The 26,315-nt window shown below is 39.1% G+C and overlaps 1 protein-coding gene across 3 annotated transcripts in view; it reads right to left on the reverse strand.

Moving 5' to 3' along the window:
• nrxn1a (neurexin 1a) overlaps positions 1–26,315 on the reverse strand; it is a 133,878-nt gene that overhangs the window by 32,782 nt on the left and 74,781 nt on the right. The window contains exons 10-13 of one of the 3 annotated variants that reach the window (XM_056771911.1): positions 25,373–25,754; positions 25,088–25,278; positions 23,958–24,143; positions 19,575–19,694 (exon numbers count right to left, since the gene is read on the reverse strand). In XM_056771911.1, coding sequence (XP_056627889.1) covers positions 19,575–19,694; positions 23,958–24,143; positions 25,088–25,278; positions 25,373–25,754 — 879 coding nt within the window. Of the gene's footprint in view, positions 1–12,346; positions 13,126–19,574; positions 19,695–23,957; positions 24,144–25,087; positions 25,279–25,372; positions 25,755–26,315 lie in introns of those variants that run through there. The other 2 variants (XM_056771913.1, XM_056771912.1) reach the window with 2 other exon arrangements.

Raw genomic sequence — 26,315 nt, forward strand, 5'->3', positions numbered from 1 at the left:
CACTTGGAGCACCTGTGTCTGCTGAAGCTTGAACTAAACAGAGTCACTCTTGCTACAACCACTCAACACACACACACACACACACAAGGTCCAGGATTGATTGAGATGATTACAGCCCCTCTTCTCACCCGCCGACACACCGGACAATCAATGTACCCCACGGCCCCCCATCCAAGCGCCTACTTCTGCATGCATTTATTCTACCAAAGGTGGGCAAATGCGTCGCGGACCAGACAGCTATTCCTGCTCACCGAGAGGCATGCTAATGTCTGATGGAGCTAATTACGGTGTCAGAGGCAGGTAGCTAACTGTGAGGAGGGTCAATGTGATTCTATGCCTGCAGGAATGTTTCTCGGGGAAATTGACATAGCTTTTCTGCATCTGGAGAGAGAAACGCTCGAGCCTTGCGTATATCGCTGCTAATGGAGCTGATCTTATTAACTGGCGGACCGCGCCGACTCTTTTGATCAGCCGTGACTTCAACAGCAAAACGGGAAAACCGCTTCGTCTGTGGCAGGTGCAGCCCTGGTAATGTTCACAGGGCAAAGAGCTCATCAACCTCAAAATAACAGCCTCGGGGAACCGCGAGAGACGCACTTCAACGCTCTCCTCTCTACAGAGCGTGACTGCTGTGCTTCTGAGCTCCAGATGCAGATAAGACAGACTGTGAAGGAGCTCGCAAGAAAAAAACCCAGAGGAGACCGGAGGTCTCGGCAGAGGCCCCCCCCGAGTTAAAGCGCTGATATCTGTTGTGGGAGGGCTGGAGTTATTTCCTGGCACGTTCCCCTATTTGCAGAGCCGTGCTCATTAGCTCCTCTCTGTGTGATCTTCACCATCGTGCTCTCGGCGGCTCCCTTGACCGCATCTCAATGAGACTGTGTCAGCGATCAGCCCGACCCCCTCAGAAAACAACACCCTTGGGGCACGCCAAAGCAAGCTAGCTCAGGCGGTTACACAAATGTTCACAACAAAACATGGAATCACGCGCAAACCAACAAGAGCTCGGTCTGCTAAGGCGACAGTTCCCCCATTCGAAATGTACTCATTAGCGGGGTTCAGATGGTTGCACTTCATACACGCATGTGCACACGGGCCATACTGGATGTGAAGCAGATATGAAGAGCGAAGGCATGCGATTGAAATCTGTTTCGTGCAAAGGGCCGCCTGCCACATATCACTCGGTATGATGGCAATTCACAGCTGTGGGTGAGCGAATAGATTTGACGGGTAGGGAAGCGTAAAGTGGAGATTAACGGAAATGAATGAGGCAGAGTGCAGTGTGTATCAAATGTAAAATCTGTTTTTTAAATAAAAGAGATAATCCAGCCGGTCATTACTGCAAAATAAAACAAGATAGGTGGATCAGGATCATATTTATGGGATTCGGCAAATGATCAGATGAATTGACATTGCGCTTATATTGCTATCTACAAAATCTTAACATCGACGTAAAATATTTAATAACTTAATACAGCCTTGGAGACCATTAAAAGACTTAATTTAATCAGCATTTCTAGATGTATTGTGTCCATTCCAGGCCAGTGTCTGATGAATTTAAATAAAATCAAACCTCAGGAGTGACATAAAGTCATCCAATGTGAAAGAGTGACAGCATAACTTTTCCTAAATACTACATGTACAAATATAACTGTTTTGTTGCTTAAAAGTTAAAATGAACCTGTTTTCTTTGCAGTTTTTTAGGTCTGAAAAAATACAGAGCATCTTTTTTTGAACTTTTTCTCTATTTTTAATTTTCTGCAAATACCTGCAAATAGAAACAATATTTTTGTTTGATTATTATAGATATTGTAAGTAGTTCACGGAATAAAACAAAAATGATAGTGTTCCCTAAACACATACTGTACCTATAAATAGTAAATAGAATTTTTGAAAATCTCTAAATTCCTGTCATTCACTTTCCCTGTCAATAAAATACCCCAAATATTTATCCGCTGGACTCGGTGTTCATGCACTCAGCTTTTATCCCAACTACTCGGGAGCCTCTCCCCAAAACACTCTTTTCTTTCTGTATTTCTTTTCTTATCTCCCTCAGCCTGACTCTTCACTCCCATCCCTGATGTGGTTAAGGAGCTTGCTGCCCTCCCTCTAACGGGGTTAAACCTCTTCTCTGAAGTCTATTTTCTGATGCTGTTAAATGAGGCAGGCGCTTTGTGCAAGCCAGGCCATTAGCCCCTTAAATATGTCCCATCATCTCGGCTGGGTGGGCAGCTAGGTCTGGGTTTTAAAGAAGACCCTCGCTACCGAACAACCATGAGGGTCTTTCCACTTCACTGCCCTTCTGAGGTCAGTCACCACGAACAAGCAAAGCACAGCGAGCTGAACACCGGCCCATCGAACAGTTGTGTCTATAATCCGTGGAGAGCTGTTCTAATGAGATAGATATTACCTGGCCCTCTGGAATTCCATCAAAGCCCTAATCTCCTTTATGTGCTGGAGAAATTAAATTACGTACTGGCTTCTTCTTCTGCCAGGGCCTCAGAGGGTCCATCCAAATCCATCTGCACTCCTATACACAAGCGGCACGACTATTATTGCTTAAGACTCAATTTCTGTTTGCATTATACTGCAGAAATGTCCGTTTGACAACTTTACATAAATGTAAACTAAATGAACTAAACACTTTAATCTACGTTAAATATATTTCAGAGTAATGATCTCATCATCGTCTTGGCCAACCCACAAATATTGGTATAAGGTGTGAAGGTATGTATTTTGATCCTGTGTATGATGCCCTGCACTTAATACTACAGTATAACTCGATTTACTTCTATTAACTCCTTGAGACAAAGTGAATAAAATTACAATTAAGATGTAACATTTAATAGTGACACTAAGATCTAGTATAATATATATGTAATGTGGCTTTGTATTTGTGTATTTATACTAACACAGATACTGTATATATGGGTAGTTGATATTAAACCGAACATGTGTCCTATGGTAACAAACTAACAATGAAGATAAAACTCTCTAATGCTAAATATAAATATTAATAATAGATAAAAATATGTTATTTAAAGGTTTCAAAATGCTTGCTATGTCACACGCATGTATGGTGTATTTTTCAACTACCCGTATATATTTGTATTTATAACTTTTATGTTATTATTTTAACAAGTCCAGGGAGACAAGCCCTAAAGAAAGCAATTTGGGTAAATGTACTCTTAAAAACAGTCAAAAGTAATTTAAGAGACACAATAAAAAGTTTTAAGCTATTAAAATGTATATTTTAAAACCAGACTTGTCTATTTAAAACAATCTAGAAAATATAAAGTAAAAAAATAAATAAACGAAGAACCACTGGTATATTCAAAAATAATTTTGTTTAAGCTCTGAAATAAACGCTCCCCATCCTCTCTCTCTGTAAAAACAGTAACAAGGATAAAACAATTCATACTGCAGCGTCTGAGTACTTGTTTCTATGTTTTAATGTGAAATCAATAATATCCAATACCGTCATTGTCTCGGGTGCAGATACAAATAAATATTGTTCTTTTCAGCAGTGTGATTTGCTAAGCTGACTTTCCATCAATAAATGCTTCAAAAACACAAAACCTTCCGCTTGTGTCTCGAATGGGGGAATGAATTGAGCTCCCACGCTATTTTGCTTTACGTCCCTGGATGCCTCTTGCCTGAGAACAGAGGTATTGTGAGGGCCCTGGCAGTTTGGTCTAAAATTACGGTGCATTGTGTTCGGTAGCTCACCTCCTACTTGCATGCTAGAATGAGGAACATCAGTCAGACTCTGCAGGGTTGGAGTCATCCACCCAATGGGCAAACTCACTCAAACACACACCCGTGCACACACACACACAACAGTTGGGCTCTGCTAATCTAGCGTGCATGCACAAAAACACGCAAACAACATGCACCCCACTGGTAGAAAAATTCTGTCAAAATAAAAAGAAGGCAAAGTGAAGACCCCACACAGAGAACTATAGCCTGCAAAAGAAAATGACACTTCAGACTACTAAAAAACTAAATGATGTGCAGTACTGGAACATTCTCAAAGGCATAGTTTACTCAGAAACGAAAATTCTGTAATCACTTAGTCATTCCAACTTGGATGACTTTCTTCCTTCTGCAGAACGTGAAAGAAGATATTTCGAAGAATGTTGGATACCCAACAACGGCGGCACCCATTCACTTCTACTGTACAGACACAAAACCAATATCAAGTCAATGGGTACAGCAATTGTTCGGTTACCAACATTTTTCTAAACATCTTCCTTTGCAGAAGAAAGAAAGTCAAACAGGTTTGAAGTGACAAGAATTTGAAGACTTCAGCATCACATGTGACACGTTTTTTGTTGATGTTTCTTGTACCTACGATCATGGGTAAAAACATGTGATGCAGGTACTAGATGTGGGAACAGATTATCTGGGTCATAATATGCGTAAATTGTGATTCGTCATTTTTTATATTTACCCTTATATTTAGGGTAGAGATAAACGACATACTGTATTTCATTAGACATTCATCTGCACTGGCCTTCATTGCCTTCAATGTTTGAATTTCGGTTGAATAGTAACAACTACGCGCACACTACAGTACAGTACGCTACACTAGCCCCACTCTAAATGGTGGTCAATGTCCTCTCCAACGTAAGAGATGCGGTCCGTTTACATGAGTGTATTTTGTTAGCTCATCCATCTGGCAAGTTACGGACAGAAAATAGTTTTTGTTCCATTACGCCGTGAATAATGTGTATATGTGTGTGGGCAAGAGTAAGTGTGTTGATGGCTTTTTATGCAAAGCAATTATAATGTTTACGTGAAATATGAGTCTGTGACATTGTATTTGTTTATTAAACATTCAGTGCGAGCCGTGCTGCAACTACAAAACCTAAGCTTCTGCAATAATAAACAGGCAATTAAAAAGTGAATTACTGCAGCTCCAATTACCGGACTGACACCACAGAGCTCCACACCAACTGGGTAATTACAGGCAACAGCTCGAGCGGAACACTGGCCAACCTAACAGCGTGCGGATGTGTAGACGATCGTGTGTGTATTCCTGTGCGTTTGTGTGTGTTCGATGCCGGTAAACCGGCCGTTATCCTCAGCAGAAATAGCAGGCAGGACGTTCATTTGCGGTTTCTCCCTCCTTTCCCTAAGGGATCGACTTCAGATGCTGTTTTTAAAATGAGACGTCATGTTTACGGTGTATTTATGCTTTTATTGTCTGTGCACGAAGGATTTCTGTCGGCTGACTGACAGGCTCGATTTCTGAAAGATGGAAGGAAGGTAAAAGGGAGGAAAGAGAACGGAAAGAAAGAGGATAAAAGTAAACTTATGTTTAGGAAATATTGCGGATGTGGAAGCCTCGGGATTCGGTTGAGAGTCTACACGGACAGCTCTAATACTGTTAAGTCTCACACGCCTCATGAGTTTGATTTTTACATGCATCATTGGCACTGTCAAAACATTTTTCTTTCCATTCTTTAATGCTCTCTTCAGTTTTTATTGTCAGACCTGAGGGGACTGAATGAATCAAAACTAATGCAATAAAACCTATTGTGAAACGTGAAGTCATCTGATTTACTGCCGCTTTCATGTTGAGCGCCACGTAATTCTGGGAAATCAAAGCCAGTTGCACACAGAGCCATCGTACTACACGGAACGATTTTTTCACATTATATACCAGATATACGTGTGATATTTCATTGTTATACAAACTAGCACGACACCCCTCAGTGCCGCTTCACAGAGTTGGCGAAACAATGAGCAGCGCTCGAAGAAAACCTGCGGTTTCTATGTGGAAAGAGAGCGCTGAAGAGTGAAGGAGGGCATTGGGGTTTGTGGTTGTGCCGAAGCTCTGGTATTTCTCTTGCTGACCTTTCCAGACCCAATTAGGATAGAGTTGGGAATGAGCGGTCAGCGCTGTGCTGGCTGAAAGCCTGTCTGCTGTGGCACTTTAGTGGATGTTGTTTTGATTTGCTTTGTGTTTTTATAACGAGCTTTTGGCTCCTGAGCACCTCCGGGGGTTTAGGGGGCGATGAGGCCCGGGCTGAGGGTGTGTGTGTTTGGCTACGAGCATATGCAAGCGTGTGTGTCAATTCGTATGTGTGTGTGATATGCATTTTGTGTTTCCAAGAGGGGATGCAAAATGAAAACAATTAGAGAGTGAGAGAGAAGAAGAGAGAGAAAGTTTGTTGATTTGTTTGTCTGTGTACAGGCTTCTATTAGAGATTCATCGATACAAAATGTCTTTACCCATACCACTAACTGATTACTCAGAATGATGTCTGCGCATACCAAGTATAGTATTGTGGTATCACATAAAAAAGAATACATTTTTATTTCTTAAATTTCTGAATGTTGTTTATTCATATAATGACTATTAATATTGAACATAATAAATAAATATATATAAAATCAAAATATTGAGAAAATTGCCATTGTGAAGTTGTGAATCAGGGGTCCTTTGGCAGGCCATCCACTCACAAAATCAAGTTTTTATATATTTAAGGTAGGAAAAGTACAAAATATCTCCATGGAACATGATCTTTACTTACTATCCTAATGATTTTAGGCATAAAGGAAAAATATATCATTTTGACCTATCCTATGTATTTTTGTCTTTTGCTAAAAATGTTCCCGTGCTACTTAAGACTGGTTTTGTGATCCAGGATCACATATATATATATATATATATATATAATATAGCCTATATATATATAACACATGTAAACATCATATACAAAGAGCACAAATTCTTAGCATTTTCCTGTCCTTTTTTGATTGAATGACTTTATCGGCCCCAGTAGATAAATAGATTTTAAAAAATAGATTTTATCATCCGATACCGATTATTGCCCTATATCTCTAGTTTCTATACGCTGTGGGGACAAATGTCCACAAAAGGATAGTCAAAGTCTGATCTTTAGGACTGGTCAGAGGTCCCCATAATGAAAATAGTCTGACTGTTAAAATACTCAATTATGCTGATTTAGAAGAATAGAATACAAAAAGGATTGTGTGAAGGTAGGGCTTACACTCTTTAAAATAAAAAGGCTTCAAAAGTTCTTCACAGCGATGTCATAGAAGAACAATTTTTGGTTCCATAAAGAACTATTCAGTCAAAGGTTCTTTAAAGAACCATATCTTTCTTACTTTTTTATTATCTGAAGAACTTCTTTTGCCACAAAGAGGCTTTTGTAAAACAGAAAGGTTCTTCAGATGTTAAAGGTTCTTTTTGGAACCAAAAGTTTCTTCTATGGCATTGAAGAACCTTTTGAAGCACCTTTTTTTAAGAGTGTAGGGGTAGGGTGAGTGCTAGGGATACAATTCACAGTTTGTTACAGTAAAAAAGTACTTGTCTCTGGAAAGTCTCCATAATGCCTAGAAATCTAAAGTGTGTGGAAAAAAGAAAGAAAGAAAGAAAGAAAGAAAGATGAAGGCAGGAATAAAGTAAGGTGTGAAAGATGTGAAAACACAGAGCTGCTTAGACATTGAGCGATGAATTCAAATATAACTATTTTATTAGAAGGAAGTACAGTATGAGTAATAATCTGCAGGTGTGTGTTTGTGTGTGCGTGTGTGTGCGTCCACCCAAAGCCACCCTGAGCCCCATGTGTGCGCTACTGTGACATAATGAGAAATCTCTCTGGAGGTTTGGCTTGACTGGGTTTAGATTACACAGCACAGCTATTGTTTTTCTATCTCTTTCTTTCTCTCCTCAACTCTCTTGATTCCTTCAGGAGAGTATATATAGCATTTAAAGAATCAATCATCACTATACCATCCAGGGAATGATGTGTCTTTCTCATATAAATTCTCAGAGTCGCATGCACAACGCTCCCACTATATAGTGCTATCTGTGCCCTCTACGTACATTCACCCGTGTTTGCTGTTGTAGATTCTGATTTTTAGTTGCAGTCTTCAAGCACTCTGATCATTCTTTTAGCTCAACATCCCACACTCTGAATCGCAGTCTTTCTGAGTATCAAATTCGACCAGACATATCACAATTCACCAGCAAGTTTACGCTTTCCTCTCATTATCGCAATTCAGCCCTCCCGAACCACAACTTTGACATAAAGAGAGGGAGAGACAGTGAGAGAGATTAGTCAACCCAATGAGCTCACTTACTCGAACTCTTCTCAGATTTGCAGTGATGAGAGAGTGAGAGAAAGAGAGGCAGCATGTGAAAGGAGCTTGTTACAAAAAATACCTCCCATCTTCTGAAATATGAATCTATGAAGCTATACAAATGTTGAATTTTTCTTTAACTATTGGCACTGATTTATCCCAGGGTTCAATTTGATGTAACAGAACTATCCAGCTTAATTTACAATATATTTTCTTATTATTTCAAAACTACTGTATAACATAACGTATAGAAAAATATATTTCAATATGTTTTGGTTAACATTAATTTCTCAATTTTTTTCACAAAGATTAAGTTTACAGTGTCAGCAAAAGACACGGTAAATATAAGATTTAAGATGTCGTCCCATTAGAATTATAAGGGTTGTATCTGACATTTTTGTCAAATTTGAGTTTTTATTGAGTTCTTATTCTGTGACAACTTATTTACATTATTTGATGTTTTTTACGTTGTGGACATTTTTTGTTGTTTTTAGGTTTTATCTAATGACTCAAATGGAATGCAAAAACTTTTAAACTTTTTATCTCAAAACTGCTCAGACTGCCGGTAGCGACGTGACTATGATCTGTGAAGAACATATGACAAAATCAAGGTAAATATTTGTGTAACAAACTATTTGAGTGTCTATCATTTCCAAACAAGCTGCAATTTTGTAAAAATATACAACAAATGTGAAGTGTGTGTTCATGCTAGTTTTGAAAAACGCCCCAGCATGACTAATTTAATAAAACATGTTTTCGAATGTTACAAAATGTTATCAAACAAAAAACATAATTGGAAATGACAATGTCATGATGGTACACAGAATGCATTGTAAGATATTTTTGATAACTGGATATCGTTTCATAATATTAATATAAACAAACTAGTGAAGTGTGTTTAAGGAGCCTATAGTTCAAGTGACAAAAGTATACACCACTGGTGTAAAGTATTGGAGTAAATATAATTAGTTACTGTACTTAAGTAAATTTTTGGCTACTTTGTAGTTGTACTAAATATTAAAGATATTAGCAACTTTTACTACATTTTAGAACAAGTATATGTGCTCCACTACATTTATAATGGGGCAATTCATTGAAAATGTCTACCTTACCACGAAGAAATTACGCTTTTACCAGCGATTTTTACTATTGTAACAGTACACATTTGGTGGTTATTTTCAGGATTGTCACATCCAAAACACTAAATATTCCTCATAAATGGACACATGAAAATGAATATAAAGTAACTATTTTATGTTCTATAAAGAGCCATCCCTTCTCCATTCATTGGTATTATTGCTTCAGGATTGTGCATTTTATTTTACAGAAATCTGAAAAGTCTCCAAAAAAACGGATCCTTTTTTAATCACATCCATAACGCTTGTTTATTTCCCTTTTTTATATATAATTTTATTTCATAGACTGACATTTTTAATGTTTAGACTCTATCAACAAGGATTCAGTAAAATATAAATTCCCCAATGACTAATGCACATTACATTTTGCATGGCACCATTTTGCATCTCTTTTTGGAGCAGTTTATTTTTGCTAAAGAAGAATTAATAATGCCATTTATAGGGCATTGAAGGTACTATAATTTTGTGGATTTTGCCCTAACTTACTAAAACTGGTCAACATGGCTTCTTTATGTGAATACGTGTGCAGTATCAGGTAGTTGTCGCTGGCGGTTTATATCTGTAATGAGGACATGACTGCAGCTGGCGATGACGCCAAACCCAGCATGTCCAGTGCAAAAAGCCTTTGACTTTTCTATTTCACTCAACATTATTTTATTAATCCGTCGTATTGAAGAGACCTTTTAGAAGGAGTTTGGTTTACTTATGCGCACTTGAGCTTAAATGAGACTTGGGTGTTTGTAATAGAGGTAGGTTATGGTGTCGGCCATAATTTGTTGTAATTTTGAGGCGTGAAGTCTTATAATGATTTCATTAAAAAAAAATGTTTTTCACTGACATGTCTCTTGAGTGTTGAGGCCTAGTGCTTCTTTGAGCTTACATTCAGTATGAGTAAAATACTCAAGTTCTGTTAAAATCAGATCTCTAAGACTTTTACAGAAGTCGTTTTGGAATTGGTGACTTGTAACTTGTAATGGAGTAATTTTCGCTATAAGGTATCTATACTTTTACTATGGTTTTCAGGTACTCTTTACACCTCTGGTATACACTCACACAAACCAATCACTGAATGATATTAAACTGCTTTATATGATCCATTTCTTAGTGTGTGTGAGAGGACTTCAATCAATGCAGAGATAACTGCAAGCTTCAGTCTAATTTGCTGGTGGTCAATGAACCTTTTCTATATTTTCTGCAATGGAAGCATAGAGTTGGCTTAAACTTGTAACGCAAAATCCTATTCCAAATTCACCTGAATATACAAATAGCTTCCATTTGTCTGTAGCAATATTTGGCAGTATTGCTGTGAAAAAACGAAAAGTGTGAAACTGCAGCAAAATCTGAGAAAAAGGAAGATAAATCAATTCTGACTTTAAAACAATGCGGTGGAGCCCAGGGTAAATACTGATCACTCGCTTTGCCTTCTGCTTTAATTTTCACATCAAATGCAAAGATTTTAGCGGGAGAGAGGGCACATTTACACACAGACAAGGGCATGCAGGCACACATATTTCTGCACTCCACATAACCTACAGTTAATGGTTTTAAAATGTTAATTTTACTGCAACACCAGAACTCTCGCTGTTTTCAAACTCCTCATCAAGGCATAATAAAACATAGCTGGAAGCAGGTAGAGCTGAAAAGCATATTCGTGGCTTGGCTACGAGGAACCAAAGAAGTCCCAGTCTGTGCCGTAAATGGTGTGACAGACGCGTGTCTGGAAGCTTTTCTTTTTAAAAACACATTATTAGGGATATTATTTGATCTTGTGAATTATGCTCAGCTGTGAACAATGCCGCAGAATGTTCTGTGTCCGATCTTTAAGAGGTTTAGATTTGTTTGGTCGAGGAGAAGGAGGAGGGGGGCAGAAGCAACGGACCCTGATGCGCTGCCTCGCAGCCTGGGGGGACGCATACAAGCAGCGGGACTCTGTGATCTCAGCACACCCTGCCATTAGAGACGCCAGCTGTGTCGCACACACGCAGAAAAAGAAAAGGAGAAACGAAGGTAGAGAGACAAGCAGCGATCGAGAGAGACCGATCGAGAGAGAGAGAGGCAAGGAGCCAGGAAGGAACAGAGAAGAAAAACTAAGAGGCTCTCAGGAAAGATGATAAATGACTCGTCTCACTTCACAAGCTTCCGCTCTCTTCCTCCTAGCCTCTATTCAATAGTGTTTTTTTATCAAAGCATAATCTGTGAGGATAATGCTAAGAGGCAGCCAGGTCTCGTTATATAAGTGCAGTGGATCACATACTGACAGCGCGAGCCCCTCTGTACACACAGCGTGGAAATCAGCCTGATAGTTTTAAACAGCCAGCCGCGATGAGACATTAGAAGACAAACTGGGGGGAAAGAGCTGGTGCAATAAAGCAGAAGGTGTTCAATTTATACGGTATACCAGTTTCAGGAGTGGAAGTCGGTGGGATTTAATGGCAACGTTGAAGTAATAGAGTTTCAGGAAAGGTGCGGGGAGGTGTGTACTGTGGAAATCGCCTGCTTGCTCTGGGGTGTAATAGTGGCATAAAAGCCTGTCCACGGTCCCTTCGAGTCACAGTACATTCAATTTGGCCGGTTCGCTGCATTAAACATACACACATCGCGGTGACCGCAGCACATTTAAAATCATTTAATTGTGTCAAAGGTCAGCCGGAGTCAGCGCGCAAGGATACAGCCTTTTTACGGGAAAGGTTGAGGATGCGATCCAGGTGCTTATATAAACACGGCCCCCTCAATGACCCACAGAAATAACATGGGGACGATACAGCTGACGTGTGTGTTCTAGCACAAGAGGCAGAATCGCTGCTCGGTAAATGATTGTGTGTTGCAGCCAGCGTTAGACTCTCAACATTTGGACCCTGCATAATGCATCTGCATAATGATCACAAACACCTCTTTACTGCCCACATTTGCATCCTGACCACACAATTGCGCAAGTACACTCATAATCAACCAACAGCATTATAATCAGCGTTACTGAAATCTCTGAAACGTACATTAACATAAACACACGCACAAGTTAAAAACATTCTTTCACCCTCAAATGACAGAACGGCACAGCGGTGTGGGTAATTCTGGCAGTGGAAAGAGCTACGCACCGTGTCCTGCCCGCAGGGGGGCGTGAGATCTGGCGGCAGGCACGAGGTGATGAGGCATATGCTGAGGGACGTACAGTTCCCCGGGCCCCTCTGCCAGAGCTAGAGCTGACCCCAAAGCCAGGGGGGGCAGCCAGAGTGCCAGACGCAGGCTGATGCGGAGCAGGACGGACACCGGACCACCAGGAGCCCTGCTGGGCCACGGACGCAGCCCTCCCGCCAACATGCTACCGGAGTGCGCAGGGAGGTGAGGATTTTTAAAGAGGAGCGTCCTTAGAGCACCTGGCAACCCATGTCCCACTCAAGCTTTGGACCCTGACCGTAAACGGTCCAATTACTGACGGAGAAGCAGAACAAAAGCATGTGCCAAATCCACATGGAGAGGAACTTCCAACAGAGTTATACGTATATCAAAAAAAAGAGATGAACTTCTGATGGATAAAATCCTGGTTTACATTCCTCTTCTTGGCTTTAAAGAACACAAAATCCTTTAAGGGCAAATTGAAAAAAAATAACAACCACGGAAACCGATTCTGTACTCCAGTAAGGCAGGCGTAGTGGTATTGGAGAAGAACGAGAGAAGAGTGAGCAGCCTTTGTTACAGACCTCCCAGCAGTCCTGGACTTTTCCAGCGCAGCCTATCGCCTGAATCCCATCCGTATCCCATGAAGACGAGGCTGCGTTCCTTGTTTCCTCGCGGAGAGAACAGCAGAGGAAAGGAGAGACGACCAGAAGCGATGGCACACGCGAGACGAGATTGCCGCTGCAGCATTTAACTCAATACAGAGCGCCTCTCCCCCTCCCCAAACGACAAACACACTCTCTTGCACACGCACACACCACAACGGCTGCTGCTGCTGCTGCTGGCTGAGACCGCACTGCCTCTCAGAGGAAATGTTAGAAGACACACCAATGGAGGAAGAGAGATCCAAGTGGGGGGGGGGCAATAGCGGTTAAACGGTCCTCCTGTGCGAAAGGTGGTTAAAGTTTCTGAAAATGCCACGAGAACAACCTCCCTACTTTCTCACTCATTACTTTGTTTCTTATCCTTCAGTTTTAGTGTTAGAGCAAAAGACCCTCCGAACGAGTGGCGGGGGGAACGGGGAGCGCTGAAGCTTGGCTGAGTATTCAGGCTCTTCTATTCCTCTAACCCTCCCCCTCTATCATCAGAGAGACATGTGCAGCTGTAGAAGGGAGAGGGGGGGCTTTTCTTTCGTCCTCCTAATCTTTCTTTCTCTCTTTTTGGCTTCGGTTCTCCTTGACAGAGGGGTGGCTCAGGAAGTGTCCAGCTGGAATTCGGGGAGCGTGAGCTAGCTCTCCTTGACAAACAAGTCAAACCTCGATACACTCCTCTCTCTCTCCAGTCACTGTGGATGAGCTCTTTCATATGAAGGACGACCACTGGGTGCGCTTCAGCACCACGGACAGCGGCGTGATTGAGTAGAACAAGCTCCAAGCAAACAAGAAAGACTTTGGTTTTCATCTGAATGGAACTACAGGGTGTTCTTATTTACTGATATCCTGTTTCAATTCAGTTTTAGGATAAATCTGCATAAATAAAAAATTAGTGTCCTGTATTAAAAAATGAAGAAAACAGAAACACCGTTTTAAAGAGTGTTGGTAACCGAACAACGGTGGAACCGATTGACTTACATTGGTTTGTGTCCATACAATAGAAGTCAAAGGGTATCGCCGTTGCTCGATTACAAACATTCTTCAAAATATCTTTTTTGGTGTTCTGCAAAAAGCGAAAGTCATAAAGGTTTGAAATGACAAGAGGGGAGTAAATGATAACAGAGTTTTCGTTTTTGGTTGAACTATCCCTTGATATGCACCCAGTGATGTGTGTGCGCTCAAAGGTTAAAACAGGACGTATGCACTATGCAGGTGTGCCTTCCTCAGAGGATCCACTCGAAGTGTGAAGCAGCTGCACTAAGTGTGACACTGGTGACATCTCCGCTGACACAAGGAGGTCTTTGCTTCTTCTTCCTCTCGGCTCTGAGAATCGTTAGCACTGTATAATTAAAGCTGACAAAGCCGGGTGATCAGATCCGCCTCACCAGGGGCTCCCAGTCACACTCCACCAGGAGCCCGAAACTGCTCTATTTGGAAGACAATTTCATCACTGTCATTTTGCCAGCATTGCGCATAATGAAACATTACATCACAACTCCAGAGGTTCACAAAACAACGTGGGAACCAATCTGCCTTGTTTACGACAAGCTAATTGTTCCCTTTGATATTAACTGCGTTTCAGAAATAAAACAAGCGTGCAGTGTTTTTCTTTGCTTTTCAGTTTACAAGTGTGCCACCTAATGGCGACAGCCGGGGTGTCGCTTTGAGCGCGTGTCTCAGATCTCACCATTCTTCGGCAGTCACATGTTTTAGCAAATCCATTTTTTTTCCAGCTGACCTCAAAAGCAGATTCAAGGGAAGTGGAGCATGTTTTAATACTGGGTCTTTCATTCTCTGTGTCGTACAGGGAAAATGCTTTCAAGTATTTTAAACAGTGGGGGAGAAATAGGTGGAAATTTCTGCTTTTCATTCATTTCCCTCACATTCAGCTTCAGCATTGTGTTGAATTTTCTAATGCTCTTCTGTAGTACGATGCTGCACCCCCCCCCCCCCCACACTTTCATAAAAAGAAAGTAGGAGGATAAATGAATAAACAAATAATAAGCAGCACATTTTTTTTCTTCTCATCCTCCTCCCTCTCATCTAGCTATCTATCTATCTTTCCACTGACTGCAGCAAGTCCGAATCTAACCCCTCCTCACACACACACCCAACCCATGATGCTCTACAAACTGGTGAGATGCTGTTTATTAAGGAACAAGATCTTCGATAAGCAAAAGCTAATTAAAAATGAGGCACGTCTTTAAAGACGTATTGCTCGGTTTGAGAGCAGGCGGCCGCGTTTCCGCCGCGAATGGCACGACGCATCAGATTTAATTTCACGCACGTTATCGCGCTTTTTTTCTATAGCTGTGGCCATTTATTTAATCATCACGTAATTCTTCAGTCTCTTATCTGCGCACTGTCTCTTTAATAGTATTTACAGCGAGCGAATCAGTTTTGCATTCAACGCAGAAATCTGTTTCTGTCCTGTTAATTATAGTATTCAGCAGGGCTCTTTGAAAACCAGCTCGAATCAAACCGCTCATATCCTCCTAGATCTGAGTGTGTCAATGAGACAGACCTGAAGTGTGTTTGGGTGCATGTTTAATGGGACTAGTGGGTCAAATAGACCCACCCCTGCAGGGATTTGAGTATTGATCGCATTGTGTGTGTGTGTGTGTGAGTGTGAATGTAGAAAGGAGCTTGTTTCAAAGATGAGAGAATTGATGCTACAATATGAGCTTCCATACTTTGTACACATATGGGCCCATTGTATGATACCCCTGAACATGGGGCAGAAAGATTTGTTTGACTCCGGGGTTTTTAAGCTCAACAGCCAGGATTTACATTGCTACGAGGCCCAGACAAAGCTGCTTTCTTTCTGCACTGCCTTCACGGGCTGCTGATCAGTGGGCTTTCACACATCTAAATGAGCCCAGTGTGTGTCTACGGGCATACGACTGTGCAGGAACATTAATATTGTGTAAACACACTAAACACAGTATTTTCATTGCACAATTATGAGGTAAAAACAAAGCCTATAATATATGGTTGATTAGCTACCTTTTAAAGAAAAGTCTCAATGTGCATACTATACCTCCTAAACAGTATTTGAAATTAAAATGTCCAAAATCATATAAAAATGAGTATTCTCAAAGTGTACTATTTTGTGTGAAAATTCCTAGTGCAAATCCATGAACAACTGACAGAGAGTGGTCATAGTTTAGTGATGCTAAGCTGCATTAATAACATTAAAGGGACAGTTAACCCCCCCAAAAAATCGGAAAAAACGAGTTGTTCTGATGAACACAGAGATAGATATTTGGAAGAATGCTTGTAAACAAACAGTTCTTGCCACCACTGACTGGTTACAAGCATTCTCCCAAATATCTTTCTCTGTGTTCATCAATACAAAACATTTTTAACAAATTTGGAACAACTTGAGGATGAGTAAATGAAGACAGAATTTTCATTTTTGGTTGAACTGTCCCTTTAAATAAGAAAAGTAAAAAATGTAAACATTACAATAAATGAGCTGTATTTTAATATGTAACTGCAAGCAATCACAATGTCATCTAGATTTCATCTGTAGTATGTCCCAATGTGTGCATAAGCACTAAAAGGTATACTATTCCATAACAAAAAGTACACACTCTCAGGGTGCAACATAAGTAGGCAAATTGGGACGCAGCACAAGTTCTGACCACTTGATAAATTTAAAGATATCTGCAAAAATGTTTTTTAAGGTCACGACTCACAATAAAAAAATCTCTGACCAGCAATTAAATCTGACATCATAAATTTGGTTGTGCAAAAAATGTTGGTTACTCCAGCTACTGCAGATGTGCAAAGGCTGGCAATACTTTATACTCTGTCCATAGCGCCTCCCCCAGAGAATCATTAGTCTTTAATGATTTACGATTGGCTCTTTCTACTGGAACGTGGGATTTCCTTAGCTAGACCGGCCGTTGAGGGTTACACTTTCCCTCATTCACAGTAACACCACTGCACCTTCTTGTTAGTATCTATACATTCTGCTTTCATAAATCATAAAGTCATAAATGCCACATGATTAATCACTCTGAAGGAATATATGTCTGGTCAATACTGATTGGCTGATGCCACAACTAGAAGGCGCATGGTCAAAAGTCCCTTTGCTATGCTTAGGTACGATGTCAAAGACAGAAAATTGTGTGAATTCTGTAAAATATATGGATATGGATACAATATTCATCAATTGTGAATTTTGAAACAGCATTTACTAGCACATGCTAGCTGAATAATGTTAACCAGCCAAAGTCTGACCCTTTGTGTATAGCAAGCATAGCTTGTGCTGCATAGAAAATGACGGATTTGGTCGGTAATAATAAATCCATGAGCTTATGTAAATTATCAAAGGTAGCACCCTGTCTAGACTGGATGCAAGTGGTGTGACGTATTAAAAGCAAATCGTTCCCATTAGAATGAATGACCGATGATCTAATCTATTGTTTAAACCACAGCAGATCAACTCAATTAGACATAAATTGATTTTATGCACAAATGTAAAGTGTGTAAATTTCTAACTTGAATTTTAATAATATACAGCCACCGAAAAAATTAAGAGAGCACTCAAATATTATTTTTTGTAGCACATTGTTATGTGTTTAAGTAAAATGATGATTTTATTTTATTCAACAACATTTCTCCTAGTTTTTTCAGCAGCTGTATATTATATTATAAGTATTATCCAACGTCATGTGTAATTTCACTCATTTTAATTAGAGATCCGCATGTCACAGTAGAAAACCCCCCACAAAAATGTATGTTTCTCTTTATAATTCTAAGTAGAGGTAGAAATGCACCCTCAGCCAACCCATCTCCCACTGCTGTTCTGAATAGCTAAAAACACACACTCAATAGTATCCGGCGAGGTGCGGGGGTGCGGATGATGTAATGCAAGAAGTCTATGTGGATTCTTTCCCCTGAACAAAGAGGGGCTCTTATCAGTTTGGCAAACCCAGAGAATGGATTAGCTGTGCATGGCTTGAGACTGAAATACGTCCTCGCTGTAAACCATCTCAAGGACTATTCTTCTGCCTCAGAATGCTGGCACTCAGCACTTTCACAGGCCACTAGAAGCGAAGCTTTCAGAACACATTCAGCCAATACCCTTCTGTCGGAACAGACGGCTCAATATCACAAACCCAATCAGACTAAATGTCCCCATACACACTTATGCACGCAATAATAAAAAAAAAATCCTTGACATTGTTTATAACTGCAAGAGAGCATATTATTCCATGGAGCAGATCAGGAAAATATGACATTGTGTAGTGCACTGCCAGACAGGCACTGTCCTCTTATGCCCCCTGGTGGTGTTAAAGAACAGTGAAGTTTGTTCTTATCACATTTATACTGCCATTTTAGAATATAGCTGTGCTCCGAATGGAAGCTTATTATTTCTTAATATTTGTACACTACAAACTGTTTAGTGACTTATAAAAAACATTTGAAACAGCTAGCATTAGTTCATGATAAACATGATTTACATGTTGCTACTTTGTTGGCATATGATCTCATTACTTTGCACGTGACATCCGGTTTTAAACAAAAAATTCATATGTTTCTGTTATTTGTCTGATCAAAAAATCAATCATAAAAAGACGGAAATGTTAATATGATGTCTTAGGTGTGTTTCACACTGATGTATTGCTGTGATAAAACTTTATAAGGATTTTTTCAGAATGCAGAACATTTATATTTTGTTCTTATGTTAACTCTTTTTGGCTTCAGCTTCTGTCATTGTTAGGACAGCTAACAGTTAGGATTGTTTAATATTTTTTTAGCTTTTGCATCAATTACTAATTTTCTAATTCTAGTTAAGACATTTTAATTTTTAATCTCAAATGACACTTATACGCACAAAATAATGAGAACATAGCTCGTCCTGTAGTGTTAGAAATGTTGTGTTTTGAAATATCCCCGTCATAATGCATAATGTTTTACAACTTTTAAAAACAGTGTATGTGTAGTTTTTATTCTCAGCAAAGTAACTGACATTCTATTTTAATTTTAATAGAATGTGATATATGACATGTAATAATTTTAGGGCTGTTTAACAATTAATCTTGATTAATCGCATCCAGAATAAAAGTTTGTGTTTACATTATACATGTCTGTGTAGTGTGCATATACGTTTTGTATTTGTGAACACATATATACAGTACTTATTTATACATACTTATAAAAAATAAGTATATATTATTAACATATATGTTGAAATTATATATAAACATTTGATTTTATATTTTTCTTAAATATATACATACTGTATGTGTGTTTATAAATACAAAATTAACATGCACAATGCACAGACATATAATATGTAAACACAAACTTTATTTTGGACGAGATTGATCGCGATTAATAGTTCAACAGCCCTATTAATATATAGGTATATAAGTAGATGTTTCCCTTGATTTCAAAGTGTAATAAAAAAATACTGCCATTTTGTTAAAAAATTAAGAAAATCAGGCTAATGTTTGAATATTAAAAAATCTGATTTACATGTAATTTTATTCTGAATCATTGGATTGTGTCTTTCTAGAAGCAAAAGAGAGGACAGACTCACGGTCGTTGCACAGCGGCCCTCCAAATGATGTCATGCTGCAGTCGCAACTAAACCCCTCCCACTGCTGCAGACACACGCCCTGATTGGAGCAGGAGTCCTCTTGACAGGTAGTGCTGGGGCCTGAAAAGACAGATGATAGTGTGGAGTGAGAAGGAAAAACACAGAGGAAAAGAAAAAAGAGATGGGTATAAATTCAAAGGCCCCTCACGACATTAAATCCAGACTAGTGAAATAGCTTTTATTGCAGCAAAAACAGTCACACAGAACTGTCCCATCTGCTCACTCCCTACACAGATGAAAACCAGCTTTCAGTGACAAGAAACTACATAACAATCTTCCTAATTTTGTTAAAGGGTTTTGAAATTGGTACAGAAAATGATGGATGAAGATGCACAAAAATGCATTATGATTAGGTTCTATTAAGATTAAATACTGTTAAAGGCATAGTTCCCACAAATTGTCCACTCCATGTCATTCCAAACCTGTATGGCTTTCTTTCTTCTGCAGAACACAAAAGAAGATATTTTTAAGAACATTGGTAAGCCAAACTGCACTGGCCCCTTTGACTTCCATTGTTTGGACCAAAACCAAATTTTTTCAAAATATCTTCTTTAATGAAGAAAAAGAAGGTCATATACAGGTTTTGAACGGCATGGGGGTGAATAAATTATTTTTATGGGGGGTAAACTATCCCTTTAGGAAATAAGGAACCGTAATTTTGTTTTTAATGTCAAAATGATTACATGAAGCATAACAAGTGCTATTTTAACCTCTATGGTTTTGTTTTCTACTTTTATATCGCTACTGTTTTAACTGTAGCAGTTTTATTTTATAGAGAATATTGGATGGTAGTCGACAAAACCTAAAACTTAAACAGTGGCATTACTCATCTAATGGGTTAAATGGGGACAGGTGACTAGATTTTTAAAGTACAATCCAATAATGTTATACAAAACTCAGATAACAAGTACTACTAAAGTCAATTTCAGTGGTATGAATACAAATCTATTAAATAAACATTTCTGAGGTTTTATTAGGTAATTACAGACATGTAACATTAAAAAGCTATTAGCTCTTAATACAAAAACTATTAGCCTATGGTAAATTTCAAACATTCAGTATATTGTCTATGCATAATTATTCAATACTGTTCTATAACTCATCAGTCACTGGACTTCGCTCTTTTAGAACAAGTGCTGTTTGTGAATCATGCATTATGCATTTTGTTAAAATGGGAAGAAAGTGACACCTTTTTCTAAACGTATAAGCATTTTTTTTTCATTTCAAAACTTATGAAAGACATTTATTTTCATGCTTAGTAAATAACTAAATAAAAAAAACATAACACAGCATTAGCATCAAAGTATCGATCCGCCCATCCCTACAATCCAAGCACTGCACTGGCGGCAGTAGTAAAGGTATAGCGCTGGCAGTAATGCGGACAGTATTGCCTGTACTAATAAACACAGGCCCCCGTTGCGATAACAACATCTGCTCCCGGTATTGCTGAGGTGGGTTTGAAGTAGCGCACTCCTTGGGGACACGGGCCTGTAAGATAAATGGGGGCCGTCTGGAACAGCTCATTTTGTCTACAGAACCATGCCGGCAGGGCGACGGGCAGGCATATTACAGCCCGCAGAAACACTTCTGTTCTCATTTCTCTCATTACTTTAGTCGGCATGTAAAACAGGCCCCTGGCCCTCAAACGCTCCCTGCTCTCCATCACTCAGCCATTTGGCCAATCAGTTGCACATTTGTGCCTTGGCCACTCGGAGTCTGGCAGAGGAAAAGCAGAGAGAGATAGAGAGCATGGCGGAACGATCCAGATGAGATCTGTTCTTCCTGTCTCACCTGATCTATCTGAGTGAAGCTGATTTAAAGGCTCAGGCAGAGAAACGGGAAACCGGCCCCGGTCCCTGGACGAGACTTCCCTCAAACCAAATGTTATACATCTGAGCGGAGTAATCAGTGTTTGAATTCACCCGAGAGATTTCCCTCCAAACCATTTGAGAAAGTCTATCTAGTTTAAAGCCCCCATAAGGGAATAAAAGCAATTGACTATTTTGTCGCATTTGTGTGGAACTTTAGATTGCATGCAGTAGGTGGGGGTCATTGTCAAGGGGCGGGGGGGCGCATGCCTCCAATAAACAACAGAACAGATGTAAGCTCCAAAAAGATAGGTGAAGGGTACAGTAAGTGAGGGAGAACTATGACACAGAACAATCGGAGACATTTTAAGACCCAGGGCTGTAAATACAAGGTGTGTGTAGGTGCTTGTATTTACAGCGATGAAGATACTAGACCGACTGCTGGGCAAATGTGATCTATAACATCAGACTGTTACACTGGAGGGGAGGTAAAGGGGGGCATCAGTTAAAACACACATATGGCTATCTACCTTGCAAGTCAGCTTTCAGCAATGCAACTTTTGTCAGCCAAACGAAAAAGTAAAAAAAACAAAAACAAAGTATATAAGATGTTAGTAAAGGCACTGGAATGTCTGTGATAATAACAAAGTAAGTTGTTAAAAATGTAAGGGAGAAGAGGGCAGAAAGGGAGAAAGGATGGGGGAAGAGAGGTGAATTCAAAGGAGCAGTTCACTTTAAAATAAGCCTCCATTGACTTTCCACAGTAGGAAGAAAAATTACTATGGAAAGTCAATTGGGGCTTATTTTGAAGTGAACTACTCCTTTGTCAATATAACGAAATACAGAGAAAATGATGGAAAGGACTCAAATCCAGTGTTGGCTTTAATATAATTATATTTTTTTATCATAATAAACGTATTATGTAAAGTCTTAAACCCATTTACATCTATTCATATTTAAAATTTACAGGGATTGTTTGTAGAACTGTAAGTATCTGTGAATAACTTGTAATTTAAATAAATAATTATGGATCATTGTAGATTTTACTGTGGGCACATTACACACTGAGAAGAGATCTTTTTTTTTGTCATTTTGAAATAGTAGTAAACTCGTCTAAACCATGTTATGACACAATTGTAATTATGGGAAGCGCCCAAAATAAATTAACACCATATTATAAAATTCCATCTTCAAAGTTGTCAATCTTTGCCAAGAATTTGCGAAATCGTACACTTGGCATTTTGTCATTCAGCATCCTGAGGTCTTAACCTGGGAAGCTTTTTTAACAGTATTGATAGAATTTTAACTATTTCACCGCCATTGACGAGTTATCTCGTCAATAAAAAAACTCTTCCCCGCCAAAGAAAGTTTTGAAGAAACCTACCCACATCTACGGAGTGATAAAAACAATCAAACGAAGAAAGAAGAATACGGTTTCTTTTGTTTGAAAGCTGAGACTCTGTTCTTTCATTGGACATATTGTTTGTCCATATATTCTTTACAGAAAATTTACTGTGAGCCATTAAAGGTGGGTGAAAATGTTAAAAATGCTGGCGTAGGCTGGCGGCGAATGAGTTAATCTATGCAGGACTGTAACTGCATGCTTTTTTTCATTATTTGGTCCCTGGATTTTAGTTTCGTAATGAAAGAAATTCATGTTGGCACATTCTATTTTTGTCTACACAAGTAATTTCAAACACTGAAATATACACCTTCAGATTAAAAGATTTTTAAGATCATGAGAAAATGTTTTTCGAGTCTGTTAAACTTGACAGGTACTGCATATATTTTTTCTTTTAAAGACACATAAATATGTTAGATATGAGTATTATTTTGCCACTTTTGCCAAGTCCTGCTCCTAATGTTTCTATTATAAATGTTATGGTTCGCATATGTTTGTAATGTTTCCAACAAATTTTTAGTTTTCTTTGCTTGAGAGTTTTATTTGGGTTACATTTATTTAGAAGTTCGCACTCAGATTACTGACAAACAATACGGCAATATGTACAAACAATATGTTAAAATGAAACACAATGAAATGGTTCAATGTCAAAGTGTGCAAGCTTACTTTTCGGTTTACTACTATTAATAATTGTAAAGTTAACGGTATTAAAAACTAAAACTACCCTATTCATTCACATTACTTTGGCAGCACTAGTTAAAATAATATTAATAAATGCTACACATGGTCAGTCAGCATTCCAGTCAATATTCTAGTCATTCAGTCAGCTTCATCACAGTTAAAGGTTCTGATAAATAAATTATTTTTTACACAGATAATGTTTACACTGTCCACCCTAAATCTTTAACTGTGCTAAAAAACAGAGATGAAACACAAAAGTTTGCAAAATTTCTGATAAAATGGCCTAGAATGAAAAAATAAATCAATAAAAAGAGAAGAAGAGGCAGAGTAAACAGGTGTGCATGAGATGGAATGAGGATTGATGCTGCTTTAATGAAGTGCAGGGTATGGTAAGCCCAGCTGGTAAGCCGGTAAATCTGTGCCATATCATACCGTTTTCCTCACCTTCACAGCCTCTCTCCACTTGATCAGCGTTGGCCAGCGCGTCTGACAGCAGGTCAGGTAGACGGCCGTTCAGATCCATGGATGCTAAGCAGCCCTGGAAGCCTTCTTTAGAGTGCACTAGCTTAGGCAGGTCCTTGTACATATCTTTGGCCACACCCCCTACAAACAGATCACCTGACGAGAGGAAATAATATGTATCGTTACTGGCAAACAGATAGTTTGTAAGGGATTCGTTAAAAGAAGTAAAAACAGATGTTTGGACCGTAATGTTTTGTAATCTGCATCTTATTTACAAGTACATTGAGGAAACATCAATATATGTCCTTGTGCCATATTTACATTTTTTATACAGAGTAAAGACACAGATTGTGCAAATAGGTGGGATGTCTGTGTAACTAGAATGTCAGCCATTTACCAAAGCACACTACTGCCATCTGCTGACCCATTTGTTTATTACAATAAGCAATCAGTATGAATCAAGGTTGAAGGTATTGGGGTCAAAGTATGAATGAATTACGGGGCTGACAACAGATTCTCAATTTCTATTCCAAAAAGGGTACGGAAAGCCAAGGGACAAGCAGTAAGATGACACAGACTTCTTTAATACAGCTAGGGATATCACCACACTTTTGTATTGACTGGTATCGTCAATTACCGTTTAAAACCCAGGTCTACTGATACCATGTTAATTCTACAAATGCCTCATATTATAAATAATTCAGCACCCATTAAAATTTTGGTTTAAGAGTCACAATGGCTATAAACTCTCTAATCCCTAGAATTTTAAGTTTGATTTGTCACCAACAAGGATAAAACAAGAAAAAACTGAATTAAAGATACATTTCACAGATAGCATAATTAGTTATTTTTTTTAATCAATAAAACAGATATCGTGATACTATTATAGCAAATTATTTTGGGCACGATATCTGTGACGTGAGAATGTGGTATCATGCCATATATAGCCCTGGTTCTACAATCATTTTGGCACAAAACTAACACATACATACAGTTTGCTAAATGTAATTATCGATCATGAAATTAATTATTTTTATTATCGACCTGGATTAAACAACTCGTAAAACATCATCAATTCTTTGTTTGAATATCACAGGTACCTTTCAAATCCAGATTCTTGGCTCCCGTGGTAGTCTGCGTGGTGATTTTGGTGTCTATTTTGACAGTATGGAGGTTGTTTGTGTCCCGTGAGATCATTACATTGTGCCAGTGGTTGTCATTCAGAGGTGTGTTGGAGTTTCCTTTAATGAGATGAGCTCCATTTCCCAGGTCTGACACATAATGGAGATACCTGCGTGGACAGGCATTAAAACATGTTAACTTTCTCATCTAGGCACACAGCATATTTACAATATGCGTTCTTATGTGCATTGAAATCAACTCACCCTTTCACCAGCTCCACCACTATGAAGTCATTGCCATCTCCACGGTTGTAGAGGATGAGCCCATCTGGTGAGGTGGTTTTAAACTGGAAAAACAGGTGCATGGAGTAGTAGGCCTGCAGGGTGGGCAAGGTCACGTAGCTAGAGCGTGACTTGAAGGTCACCGGGTCTGCCACAATGCTCCTGTAGCCGATCATTGCGTTCAATTCGCAGTAGTCAATGTCTCCATTTTTGCACAGGTCAATGTAGGACATGCCATTGAAGGACAAACCCTGCAGGTGTCCAATGAAGTTGGAGGGCACTGCGGGCATGTAACGCTTTTCTGTAACAATGCCCGTTTCCACATTGTGGAATTCCAGCTGCGTGTGGTCCCCAGTGATTTGACCTTAGCAGGGTAAATAATGAAAGAGAAAGATTTAATGGATGAAGTGTAGAGCGCTTGTGACATGACACAGTGGCTGCGTCCAAAAAGTTTTTTATGAAGGTATTATCTAATGAAGCTTTCAGACAGGATCCAAAGCAATGCAACGTCATATCTGATGCCCTAGATCAAATTCAAAGTGAGCTTTATATAACTGCACATAATTATTGACTTTAAAGCTTATTTTGCAATAGAAATGAAATCAAACAGCACTGATATTCTTTTTGCTGCTTTTGACACAGAACGGGATATCATAGGCAGCAAGAGATATATATCTATGCTACAGTACTTCAAATAAAAAAAGTCTAGACAGCTATTAAAACTAAGACTGTTGAGATATTTCAAATTTTGGACACAGCCAGAGTCTTATTTGCATTTGAGTCAACATATTAGACATTTTTATAAACATAACAAAACTTGCAAATGCTAAACATCAAGACTTCAAGTACCGTTTCCTACATGTTAAAAGTATTTTGGAGAATATGTAGACAAAAGTGCCAGCTTGATCTTTGTGTGATCCATTGG

Source organism: Triplophysa dalaica, chromosome 17 (genome assembly GCF_015846415.1).
Source record: "Triplophysa dalaica isolate WHDGS20190420 chromosome 17, ASM1584641v1, whole genome shotgun sequence".
NCBI lineage: Eukaryota > Metazoa > Chordata > Actinopteri > Cypriniformes > Nemacheilidae > Triplophysa > Triplophysa dalaica.